Genomic DNA, 13,769 nt, shown 5'->3' on the forward strand with positions numbered 1-13,769 from the left:
TTGGGTGGTGGACCATTCTTGATACACACGGGCAACTGTTGAGCGTGAAAAACCCAGCAGCGTTGCAGATCTTGACACAAACCGGTGCGCCTGGCACCTACTACCATACCCCGTTCAAAGGTACTTAAATCTTTTGTCTCATTCACCCTCTCTCTCTCTGAATGGCACACATGCACAATCCATGTCTCACTTGTGTCAAGGCTTAAAAAATCCTTCATTAACCGGTCTCCTCCCCTCCATCTACATTAATTGAAGTGGATTTAACAAGTGACATCAATAATGGATCATAGTTTTCACCTGGATTCACCTGGTCAGTTTGTCAGAACTTGTTCTTAATTGATTTGCCAAGTTAAATAAAGGTTCAATTAAAACAAATGCAATAATGTTTTGTATACTCAGTGTATTGTTTGTGTACAAATGTATTTCTGAGATACCAACCTGTCTCTTCCTCTGCACTGCAGCCTGACACCATGTAAGGAGAGATCATCTCTTCCTCATCCTCTTCCTCCTCCTCTATCCCCTCCACCTCTTTGTCGCTGTCAGAGGACATGGTGACTATGGGAGGAGTTCTGTGCAACTCTCTCCTGGTGCTGCACAGAACAGACAGGGAACAGAGCAATCATACTACTAGAAGACAATAGTCAAATGGGGCTGTATGTCTCTGATAATGCAACATGCTACGAAAGGGACACTGGTCATTCACTAGCAACGTTCATAGCGACAAGCCTGTCTTACAAATAATACAGAACACAGGATTAACAGTTGTTTTTCACTTCAATTGTCTTCAGAATGCGTCTCTCATCCAGTGATCACATTATGTAAAGACCATGTTTGCTTTCTAAGGGTATTAGCTAGCACAAAACATGTTATCCAATTAACTGGGTACTCCAAGGAGGCCCTTTGTTTCACTTGGAGCTAACAAGAATAAGAAGGACAGCGACAACAAAACAGGAATAAGTCATGTCAACCAAGGTACTTGTTCTATAATGTGTTCCAATACGGTAGCTACCTGAGATTGCAAGGTTTGTGAGGTGGGGTCTTCTGAACTGGCTTGCCATTCTGCTTGAGGTCCGAGAGACGCTGTCTCATACTGATGGTCAGCTCCGGGGCCAGACGCCACACAAAGATACAGCTGTCACCAGACACAGTTATCATGTGCTTGCAGTCATTGGTGAACTTCATTCCAGTCACAACCTCTGCGAAAAAGAGAAAAGACAAACAAATGAAAAGGATGAAATCGTCTGGGCACTTTCAGTTCTGGAAAGAAGTAGAAGGTGCTCAACCAACGTGAGCAGAGGTGCAACCTAAAAATGTGTCGTTTTATTAGACAAGTTGAAAAGACTGACGTTTCGGCCTTCAAAGGCCTTCTTCAGAATAATCACAAAGGGAATGGACAAGTTTATATAAGGCATGGGGAAAACAATTAGGACATTAGGACAGATAACTGATCTGTGGAATTCACAGTATGAATTAAGTGTCTCAGATTAGGTTTGCTGATCTAGGATAAGGTCTCCCTGGTCTTTTATAATCTAAAAGGCAAAACTGATCCTAGATCAGAACTATACAGAATAAAAATATAAACGCAACATTCAACAATTTAACAATTTTACTGATATAAGGAAATCAATAAATTGAAATAAATGAATTAGGCCCTAATCTATGGATTTCACATGACTGGGAGCCAGGCCCAGCCAATCGTAATACGTTTTCCCAAACAAAAGGGTTTTTATTACAGACAGAAATATCCTGTGTATCTGCTGTCCAGGTAGCTGGTCTCAGATGATCCCGCAGGTGAAGAAGCTGGAAGTGGAGGTCCTGAGCTGGCGTGGTTAAACGTAGTCTGCGGTTATGAGGCCAGTTGGACGTACTGCCAAATTCTCTAAAATAACTTTGTAGGCGGCTTATGGTAGAGAAATGAACATTCAATCCTCTGGCAACAGCTCTGGTGGACATTCCTGCAGTCAGCATGCCAATTGCACGCTCTCTCAAAACTTGAGACATCTGTGACATTGGGTTGTGTGACAAAACTGCACATTTTAGAGTGGTCTTTTATTGTCCCCAGCACAAAGTGCAGCTGTGTAATGATAATACTATTTAATCAGCTTCTTGATATGCCACACCTGTCAGGTGGATTGATTATCTTGGTAAAGGAGAAATGCTGACTAACAAGGGATGTAAACAAATTTGCGAGGGAGAGAGGAAGAAAAGTTCCAGCTGGTTTCTCCGTCTGAAGTCACCACAGGTTGTCATTCAGCCATTTTGCTGTCTTTTTTCTAACTAAATGGGTTATTTTTACCAGAGTGTCCAAACATGGTGGCCACACACTCTCCAGAGTAGTAGTCAAAGATGCTGATGTTCTTGTCTGAGCAGCTGGTGGCCACATACAGCCCTGAGGGGTCGGTCTGAACCTGGGGAGAGGAGAAGAAGGATTTAAACCCCACTTGGAGTGCACATTATTATAAACCAGCAATCTGTGTTGTCAAATGAGTCTTCACAGTGACACTACATTACATGAAAACATGCAAACCTTGATAACAGTGCCATCCTCTCCTTGGGAGCCCTTGTACAGTTTCTTCTGTTTGCCGTTACTGATGTTGAAGATTCTGTGGGAGGGGAACTAAGAGTTAGACAAAAGGACAGGTCTAGAGACTTGACACCTCCACACACAGAAGTGCAGGTGTGCCTGTGTTGATCTCAACATGAAACACACCAACAGCTCAATACTCCAGGAGTAAATCACAAAGACAGTTCTGCTGTTGAAGCACAAGTGGGTTAATCAATCCTCTGTTTTATCCACTGTCAGCACAAGATCCACTTCTCTACACAAGAACAATGGAGGACGATAAGTCGATAACCCAAAGTCAGACACGTCTATCCATTTACATCCTGCCTCAGCAGTTAAGGTTATGACCCCACGACTTTCAGATCAAGGCACTGAGTCATCTGACCTAGGGAGTTCAAGGAAACACGAGACTGTGTTTTGTTCATGAGTCAGTGAACTCTGTGCCACATAGTGTGCTAACAGCACAGCAGCTCAGCTGGTAAGCATGTCTCTCCCCAGCTGACCACATGGGGTCACAAACAGCCTAACTGGTGTATTTCCAAGAAGTGCAGGAAGGAAAGACCAGCAGCCACCAGCTGGCAGACAACCACCCACAAGGCCCAGCCAGGGCCCAGTCAGGGCCCAGCCAACCTTGGGAGGAGTTGGCAGAGTGTGGGCTGAGGGCAGCCAGTCAACCTTTGGTTCTCACTCTTAAGCACCGCTGCTTAGTTACATAAGGAACAAACCAGAGCCTGTTAAACAAAAACCCTTTAACTCTACAACCTACATGTAATCATTAAAGTGCAGTGAGATGTCCTAGTTTTCATAGCAGCATGAGGTGTGTTTACAGTTGACTTAAAGAGTCTCCAGCTGAGGGAAAGCCCTTTTTGGACTGTTGTACTACTCTCCCACATTCCTCCTATTTACACCAACTGATACACAAAGCAGTACACTATAACTTGAGGGTGGTTGCTAACATCATTCGAAGGTGATTGTTTGAATTTTCTCCATTATGGTTGAATTTTCCATACTAACTTTGACTTTCATAGCGTGTTGTTACTGTTGTTGACACAAGGTGGAGTATGTGAGTGAAAGATGGAAACACTTGTGCAGGCAGGCAGACGGAGGCATGAGTAGGATAAACTCAGCTCAGGCACATGGACAGCAGCATGTCTGTAGCTGCAGATAGCTAAAGACAGAACAAGCCAGGGGCAGGGCCCATAATCTAATCCATCCTGTGTCGACAACACCTGAGTTAAGGGATAATCCACCTGCTAGGGAGGGATGACCTGACAGATTACTGAGGGAGAGAGGTCACACGTACTCACAAAGAAACACACGTGCACAGACACTAATATATACACGCACACATGCATACACATGGACACACACACACACCAACACTGACGTACAAACACACGTACACAGAAACACAAATCCATACTGTTAGATTCTGGGTTAAACTTGGAACATTGTTATACTCTGCAGTATAGTATCTGAGGGGTGAAAGAGACTGGTTTTTACATCAGAAGTTAATGGTTATCTGGAGAAGCCAGATGGCTTTGGAATGTGTTGGGTGGACGGGAGGAAGTCACAGGATTGCTATAGTGGATACGGATGGACGTCTGTGGATTAGGCAAATGAGGGGTTGAGGTCAGGTCAGATCCCCTTATGGGAGAAATGATGGTTTATTACCCTAATACTTTGTCTTCCTGTCAAACCATAAAAGATGTAAGGATCGGAGAGAAGCAGGAGTGCCTAAATTGGAGTATATATACTTGTGTTGGTGGAAACATGTTTTGTCTGAATGCTGTATTGACTCGCTGGGAAGAAATAAACTTGGTTAAGCTTTCATAATGTCCATTGAGTGTTTTCCTCTGAGAATTAGAACCTAACAAAAACAAGTCAGCCAGAGCAACAGAGACAGACAAGGACAGGTAGACTAGGCCCCCACCTAACGCTGCGGTCTTGACAACCAATTGCGGCGTACTTCCTGGTGGGGTCGATATCCATGTCATACAGCGTCGTCTTGCGTACGATGTGGTGGGTGCGGGTAAACACTGTTCCTTCATCTGACTGTAAACAAAACAAGATGTAAACATAACAAGAGGTTAAAGAGGTCATAACAAGAGGTCAGTCACTCACTGCCATGCTAGACCATTAACACTACTGGAAATGCTCCAATGCGTAATGACAGTTTTGGCAGACATACAGTTGAAGTCGGAAGTTTATATACACCTTAGCCAAATACATTTAAACTCAGTTTTTCACCATTCCTGAGATTTAATCCCAGTAAAAATTCCCTGTCTTTGGTCAGTTAGGATCACCACTTTATTTTAAGAATGTGAAATGTCAGAATAATAGTAGAGAATGATTTATTTCAGCTTTTATTTATTTCATCACATTCCCAGTGGGTCAGAAGTTTACATTACTCAATTAGTATTTGGTAGCATTGCCTTTAAATTGTTTAACTTGGGTCAAACGTTTCAGGTATCCTTCCCACAATGAGTTGGGTGAATTTTGGCCCATTCGTCCTGACAGAGCTGGTGTAACTGATCAGGTTTGTAGGCCTCCTTGCTCGCACATGCTTTTTCAGTTCCGCCCACAAATTTTCTATAGGATTGAGGGCAGGGCTTTGTGATGGCCACTCCAATACCTTGACTTTGTTGTCCTTAAGCCATTTTGCCACAACTTTGGAAGTATGCTTGGGGTCATTGTCCATTTGGAAGACCCATTTGTGACCAAGCTTTAACTTCCTTACTGACGTCTTGAGATGCTGCTTCAATATATCCACATAATTTTCCTGCCTCATGATGCCATCTATTTTGTGAAGTGCACCAATCCCTCCTGCAGCAAAGCACACCCACAACATGATGCTGCCACCTCCGTGCTTCACGGTTGGGAAGGTATAATTCGGCTTGCAAGCCTCACCCTTTTCCCTCCAAACATAACGATGGTCATTATGGTCAAACAGTTCTATTTTTGTTTCATCAGACCAAAGGACATTTCTCCAAAAAGTACAATATTTGTCCCCATGTGCAGTTGCAAACCCTAGTCTGGCTTTTTTATGGCGGTTTGGGAGCAGTGGTTTCTTCCTTGCTGAGCGGCCTTTCAGGTTATGTTGATATAGGACTTGTTTTACTGTGGATATAGATACTTTTGTACCTGTTTCCTCCAGCATCTTCCAAAGGTCCTTTGCTGTTGTTCTGGGACTGATTTGCACTTTTCTCACCAAAGTACGTTAATCTTTAGGAGACAGAACGCATCTCCTTCCTGAGTGGTATGACGGCTGCGTGGTCCCATGGTGTTTATACTTGCGTACTATTGTTTGTACAGATGAACGTGATACAGATGAACGTGTTAGGATGAACCAGAGGTCTACAATTTTTTTGCTGAGGTCTCGGCTGATTTCTTTGGATTTTCTCATGATGTCAAGCAAAGAGGCACTGACTTTGAAGGTAGGCCTTGAAATACATCCACAGGTACACCTCCAATTGACTCAAATGATGTCAATTAGCCTATCAGAAGCTAAAGCCATGACATAATTTTCTGGATTTTCCCAAGCTGTTTAAAGGCACAGTCAACTTAGTGCATGTAAACTTCTGACCCACTGGAATTGTGATAGTGAATTATAAGTGAAATAATCTGTCTGTAAACAATTGTTGGAAAAAAATGCACAAAGTAGATGTCCTAACCGACTTGCCAAAACTATAGTTTGTTAAGAAAAAATGTGTGGAGTGGTTTAAAAACGAGCTTTAATGACTCCAACATAAGTGTATGTAAACTTCCGAATTCAACTGTAGTTAGAATGGGTCATAGTACAGTGGTTCGTCCTTTAAAAGTTGCAGCGTACTGCGGCGCAGCTTGCATGGATTCTATGGCATGGTACCATTAATGCTAGTTAGTGCTAGTTTGACTACCAGAGGGCATCTTTGAGAAGCATTTGAATGCCTTCAATAGAGGTAGTACTTGAGAATGTAAAACCTTTTTTAGTAAGAACATAGTATATGGGACTGATTTTAAGAAATTTAGCTTAATTAATTTGATAAACATTATGGTGTTTCTATTCCAAGAAGAACAAAAAACCCTCTGTGTTTACATTAGGATGGAACAGAAAATATGGCGCTGTACAACGTGGCGGTCGGGAGTAGGCTACAGGCTATTTAGCTAAAGAATCACTGTGTCATGCGGGCACGTCGGGGAGGAAGGAGTAGGCTGTCCTTGTAATTAAGAATATGTTCTTAATTAACTGACTTGCCTTGTTAAACAAAGGTTACACTAAGAGCATAACATTTATACACCCTAATTGTATAATTGTAGTCTAACCAATACCCAAACTGAGATACAGTGAAAATATACATCTCATTGATTTATCAAGACCATTCCCCATGCTTGTCTCAGAGCAGCGCGAAACGATGCTAAAATAGTTGTAGGCTATTGCTTCAAATCCTATTGCTTCTAACTTCAATATGCTATTTAAATAAATAAGACCTACACCACTTTTAACAGCACATTACTCAACACTAGTGAGACTCATGTCGCCTACGGTAGGACTACAGTATATCAAAAAAATATGACGTGACTCTCTGCCACTAATTACATATAGAGGATTGGAGGATTCTAAATTGAAACCAAAATCCGCCTCATGGGTCTCCGGGTGGTGGCCGGCACGGGTATCTGTAGCAACGCATTTTGCATTGCGATGCGGTGACTTGTGGATGGGGCCACTGGGGAGGCCCCATCCACAAAGTATCAAAATACAGAGAGGTGTTGGTAAAGGTATATTGTCCTGCTAATAGCCCATAATGAGCTATTATAATACTGTACATGGTGTCCAGGTCAGGATAACCAAAACATTTCTTTATTAAAGACTATCAGAAAGAATGTTGGTACTTGAATGAGTGAGTCACTCAGCTTTATGTAGGTGCCGGCTATATGACTGTGTTATCAACTTGATAATATATAACGATATTTTGGAGGTTATTTTGTTTTCAAAAAAATGAAAGTGAGCAATTGTAATCTGAATAAAGGCCGAAATAATATTTGTAAAGGCCAAAATATTTATTTCTGTTTTTAGAGGGAGAGAAACACTGGGCCAATTGTGCGCCGCCCTATTGGACTCCCAATCACGGTCGGATGTGATACATGATAATACTTTTTGTGGTATTATTTGTTTTGTCTTTTTTGGTGGATTAAACTGAAATTGCAACCAATCACAGCCGGTTGTGATACAGCCAACCTAATTGAGAAATACATTTGAGGATAGAATTCTCCCCCTACCCTCCTTTTAGGCAAGTTTATTGTCCAGCTACCTACTAATTGCCATAATGGCGCTGTACAACATGACCATGTGTGTTTGAAAGAGTATTTTCCAGTAAGCAACAATTTGTTTACCTTCATTAGACAACTTTGTTCCAATATATCTGTAATTCAGCGATATTTATTCCCATAGTAATTCGTTATGGATGCATAACTAAATAAACGTCGGCATTTTGAAAGAGTATTTTTATCATTATTTTATTAACGAAAGCATAAAGATGCCATTATTAGTTTGAACGTGCAGACTGGCACTAAGAACAGCGGGAACGTTTCCCTAGTCAGCGCCATTATTAGTGCAATGCCCCTTAAAGTGTTGCTCTGTGCTACCCAGTGTGGTGGGGTGGGGGTCCACCCCCCATGGGCTAGGTCCATCTTCTGTGCACGGCTCTGCGGCCAATCCCGTGCCCCTGGCCCTCGTGCCTTGAACCTCACGCGCTTTCAGTGGATACAGCTGGAGAGTTGCAAGGCAATCCTATTGTGCCCCACTCGGGAGCCATGACCAACATGGCCAATATAAACTCAGCAAAAAAATCTCTCAAAGTCTCTCAAAGATAATTTGTAAAAATCCATATAACTTCACAGATCTTCATTGTGAAGGGTTTAAACACTGTTTCCCATGCTTGTTCAATGAACCATAAACAATTAATAAACATGCACCTGTGGAACGGTTGTTAAGACACTACCAGCTTACAGACGGTAGGCAATTAAGGTCACAGTTATGAAAACTTAGGACACTAAAGAGGCCTTTCTACTGACTCTGAAAATCACCAAAAGAAAGATGCCCAGGGTCCCTGCTCATCTGCGTGAACGTGCCTTAGGCATGCTGCAAGGAGGCATTAGGACTGCAGATGTGGTAGTCCAATAAATTGCAATGTCCGTACTGTGAGACGCCTAAGACAGCGCTACAGGGAGACAGGACGGACAGCTAATCATCCTCACTGTGGCAGACCACGTGTAACAACACCTGCACAGGATCGGTACATCCGAACATCACACCTGCGGAACAGGTACAGGATGGCAACAACAACTGCCCGAGTTACACCAGGAATGCACAATCCCTCCATCAGTGCTCAGACTGTCCACAATAGGCTGAGAGTGGCTAGACTGAGGGCTTGTAGGCCTGTTGTAAGACAGGTCTTCACCAGACATCACTGGCAACAACGGCGCCTATGGGCACAAACCCACCATTGCTGGACCAGACAGGACTGCCAAAAAGTGCTCTTCACTGACAAGTCGCGGTTTTGTCTCACCAGGGGTGATGGTAGGATTCGTGTTTATCGTCAAAGGAATGAGTGTTACACCGAGGCCTGTACTCTGGAACGGGATCGATTTGGAGGTGGAGGGTCCGTCATGGTCTGGGGCGGTGTGTCACAGCATCATCGGACTGAGCTTGTTGTCATTGCAGGCAATCTCAACGCTGTGCGTTACAAGGAAGACATCCTCCTCCCTCATGTGGTACCCTTCCTGCAGGCTCATCCTGACATGACCCTCCAGCATGACAATGCCACCAGCCATACTGCTCGTTCTGTGCGTGATTTCCTGCAAGACAGGAATGTCAGTGTTCTGCCATGGCCAGCAAAGAGCCCGTATCTCAATCCCATTGCGCACGTCTGGGACCTATTGGTGAGGGCTAGGGCCATTCCCCCCAGAAATGTCCGGGAACTTGCAGGTGCCTTGGTGGAAGAGTGGGGTAACATCTTACAGCAAGAACTGGCAAATCTGGTGCAGTCCATGAGGAAGAGATGCACTGCATTAATGCAGCTGGTGGCCACACCAGATACTGACTGTTACTTTGATTTTGACCCCCCTCCCTTTGTTTAGGGACACATTAGTCCATTTCTGTTAGTCACATGTCTGTGGAACTCAGTTATATTTACACATGTTAAGTTTGCTGAAAATAAATGCCGTTGACAGTGAGGACGTTTCTTTTTTTAATGAGTTTATATTGTCCTGCTAATAACATTGTTAATGACATATCTGTGAGAATATCCAAGGGGCTTTTATATCATTCTAAATTAATAATAATAATAATTGCTTTGTTTAGGAAATACAAATATTTTGGAGATGATTTAGTTTTCAAATAACGTAAAATGAGCGACAAAAATACCATTCTTGAACATGGGGTGAGACATTGTTACTAATTTGTAAATAAAGCCAGTTTGTTATTTAGAATGTTTTTTTTCTGTTTTTAGACGGAGAGAAACCAAAAACCTACAGTAATCTCATGGGTCTCCCAGTAGAGGCCGGCACAGGTATTGAACCAGCATCTGTAGCAACACAGCTTGCATAATATGCAGTGTCTTATACCATTGCACCACTCAGGCGCTGTACAACGCAACCGGTCAGGAGTGGTCTACACTACTACAATAAGAGCAAAATAATAATCCTAACAAAATAAAAGAAGTGTGTAACAACAGTTTTAGTAAGTAATACCGAAGTCGTGCACAATTATCAGTTTTTACGTAGGTTTATGTCACCAATTCATTGTCAGTTAGAGACACAGTAGGACCCAAAAGCATAATCAGTGCTCTAACTCCCCCTTGCGCTGGTCTGGAGCAATGAAGTGGTGATGCAGGGTACCGTACTAAACCACAAATTACCTTTAAGTCCCGCAGCATAATCGCAAAACTTTTAGTAGAGCAACCACTGTATGCACCCCAGTGCAAACTCTGTATATTATGCCAACATTTTGTGACGTTTTTGTTCGTGTTGGACTTCGGTGAGGGTTTTTTCTGCTTTTCGGGCACACAAAAAAAATCCTGGAGGCAAGCCGAAGTTCGGAGCCGAAGTCTACGCCCCTTCGTCAGTGATTGGTCAACAGTAGGTATTCTTCAATAGTCTTTGTTGTCATTCAACGAGAGACAACTTTTTCATTGAAAAATACTGCACCAAACATCTTAAGTTAAATTTAAAATTGCGCAACAAATATCTATTCGGCAAAAACGTCATAATGAATGACAGATTTCTTGAGTTATCTTAGATTAATTCGGACTATTCTGAGGATGTTTATACTGGCTACGGCGTCTCAAAATGGACAAACAGTACTTTTGCCGCTGTTTTCTGGTTTTTCAAGCTACTGAAGCATGCTGATCAGGTCAGGAATTTTACTATTTTTGTAGAGCAGCCTTGTGAAAATGTCACTGTGCCCCTCATAAGCAATGGGCGAGGAACATGGGAGGGGGAGAGCATTTATTTGCAGCAAGTTGGCAGGGGACTTTGGGTATATAACAGATAGGATGACACAGAAAGCCTTTGAGGAAAAGTGTCATGATTAAATAGGCCACTTGGAGTTTAATTAATTAGCTGTAAGCAACAAGGACTTTCAAATGAAATATCTCAATATACAGTAGGGGTTGGCCGAGCCAAGATTAAGAATGTGGTCCATTGCCGAAATATGCTGAGAAAAGAAGATCATGAAATATTGCCAAGACGTGCTACAAAAGCATCAGTCCTCCAAACTTAGTTAAGCCGCAGCAACAGCTGTTCTGGAGCAGCGTCATTGCGTGCGTGTGTGTGTGTGTGTGTATAGCGGCCTTTACCTTCTGCGCTGTGCGGAAGTAGATGCTCTTGTCAGCGCCACAGCTGATCATCCTCACCTTGCCGTCATTGGCTGAAAGAGAAGAAGCACTGTTATTATTGCAATAACAACCATGTTAACTTCAAACAGCGAGCTAGCTTCACACTTGGCACTTCCATGACACCTTTGGATGCCAAAAGTCTATGTTACATTAACTAATATAACAGTTAGGGAAGGGAGACTTGAGAGTTGGCGGGATGTTGTAACGGGTCAAAGGTCGTCTGCGAGTCTCACCAGCGAATCGGACGGCGGTGATGGAGGAGGAGTGTTCGTCCAGCGTCTGCAGCAGGCTGTACTCCTGCTCTGCGTCCAGCACATGGATCAGACGGTCTCGACTAGCTGTGGCTAGTAGCTTCAGACCTGCCAGATATAACATAAACACACACAACAGGACATCAGCAACTTTCCAACAGCCAACACCTGTTCTCCATCTTAGTGGTGGTAAACCTGTTTCATTACAGTGAGTGGTCTTTCATGTTTTTAACAGCCATAATGCATCCTGTTGAGTACAGTGGTACTCTGGTGAACATGTGCTCCACAGACTGCTCCCTGACATAGCAATGCCACGTGTGGACTCACTGTAACCTCTTAAAGCGTGCTAGTTGCTACAGATGTAGGATCTTAATTTGAGCCAGTTTGCTACAGCAGGAAAATAATCCTGTAGCAACAGGAAATTTAGGCTACGGTAAGTGGATTATAATTAATTGAAATTTTTGTAGGGGTTGATAGATTTTTCATAAGGGAAAATCAAGTCTGAAATTTCAAAGTGGAAATTGAAAACTTCAGAAGCCTTTTTTAAACTTCAAATACATTACAAGTTTGACATTTTCTGCAATGCAGGAAAGTTCTCCTGCAACAGGGTGATCAAATGAAGATCCTACATCTGTATTACCTTTATCCCTGTTAACGGTAATCTATTAATGAGAGGACACAGCAGTGCAAACTCTCTTTTTCCTTAGAGGCTCACTGAGAAACCAGTACTACGGTATGCCAAGCATGAGCCATGTAGGGATCGCCTGCATAGAGGGATATGAAATATTCTTAGCTAGGTCGAGTCCAATATTTCTCATCAAAATCATACTGGAAAACTAGATGAAACTGCTTTCTAAATATTTTATCCATTTATTTATAGATGACTCTACAGCTATTTGCATATGCAAGGATATTCACTGCAACATCTTTACCGTGCTTATGTGGAGTGACTGCACATGGTCAACAAATGTGATTATATTAGCCTAATACCAATGAGCTGACTGGACTCAATATCCATGTGAATTGCCAATCAAAAATGGATTTAAAGCACTCTACTGAGGGACTTGATTGAATTTCCAACCTGATTCATCTGAGTAAATGAAAAGCACTATCTATTTAGCTTATCCTCTCCTTGCTGAGATTGCACAACGATCCTGGATCTGGCAGCTTTGTGACTGTGTTAACCTTGTTTCCAGCAAGATACAAAAGCAAGGGCAAGCGATAGACTTAAAATGTATTGAGCATATCGATTGTACCCATGGGTGGTCTAGTCAAATTGCTGTGGTCTGCGGGAGGCTTTGTTCCTTAATTACATTTCTACGATAGTAGGCAGGCAGGCTACCTGAACACAGCAGTTCTGCAGGACAATGGTAAGTAACAGCTCTGAATATTAGCACCCTGGAGGTGTTAATGTACAGTGCAGTGCGGCAGCCAGAGGGCGTGTCAGTGTATTGGGTTTATTCTTCGGCCTTCAATCTTCCCCTCTGTGTATGTGGTGGCAACCACCAACGAATGACCAAGAGAGGAATGATCTACTGAGAGAATATTAATATAATTAATACTCCTATTAACAGGTGAGCCACTAGATGCGTCCCAAATGGCACCCTATTTCCTATATAGTGCACTACGATAACGTTATGGGCCCTCGTCAAAAGTAGTGCACTACAGTGCATTCATAAACTATTCAGACCCCTTCCCTTTTCCACATTTTGTTACGTGACAGCCTTATTCTAAAATGGAATACATTTTTAAAAATCCTCATCAACCGACACACAATACCCCATAATGACAAAGCGAAAACAGGTTATTAGAATTTTTTGCAAATCAAAACTAGAGGGTGTTCAGAGATAGATGGGAGGGGTTGAGGGGAGCTGAAGGGTAGGCCAAAAAAGGAAGATAACTAATGTGAAACTATACTTTTTCCGTAAAATGTACAGTGGGGAGAACAAGTATTTGACACACTGCCGATTTGCAGGTTTTCCTACTTACAAAGCATGTAGAGGTCTGTAATTTTTTATCATAGGTACACTTTAACTGTAAGAGACGGAATCCAGAAAATCACATTGTATGATTTTTAAG

At 42.6% G+C, this 13,769-nt stretch overlaps 1 protein-coding gene across 3 annotated transcripts in view; it reads right to left on the reverse strand.

Annotated features, from left to right (window-relative positions):
- mapkbp1 (mitogen-activated protein kinase binding protein 1) overlaps positions 1-13,769 on the reverse strand; it is a 76,224-nt gene that overhangs the window by 12,731 nt on the left and 49,724 nt on the right. For all 3 annotated transcript variants that reach the window (XM_055863920.1, XM_055863919.1, XM_055863918.1), the window contains 7 exons: positions 11,673-11,798; positions 11,401-11,471; positions 4,497-4,618; positions 2,528-2,603; positions 2,297-2,408; positions 1,010-1,196; positions 439-590 (listed from right to left, as the gene is read on the reverse strand). In XM_055863920.1, the coding sequence (XP_055719895.1) occupies positions 439-590; positions 1,010-1,196; positions 2,297-2,408; positions 2,528-2,603; positions 4,497-4,618; positions 11,401-11,471; positions 11,673-11,798 (846 nt within the window). The remainder of the gene's footprint in view (positions 1-438; positions 591-1,009; positions 1,197-2,296; positions 2,409-2,527; positions 2,604-4,496; positions 4,619-11,400; positions 11,472-11,672; positions 11,799-13,769) is intronic.

The sequence above is a fragment of the Salvelinus fontinalis genome, chromosome 15 (genome assembly GCF_029448725.1).
Source record: "Salvelinus fontinalis isolate EN_2023a chromosome 15, ASM2944872v1, whole genome shotgun sequence".
NCBI lineage: Eukaryota > Metazoa > Chordata > Actinopteri > Salmoniformes > Salmonidae > Salvelinus > Salvelinus fontinalis.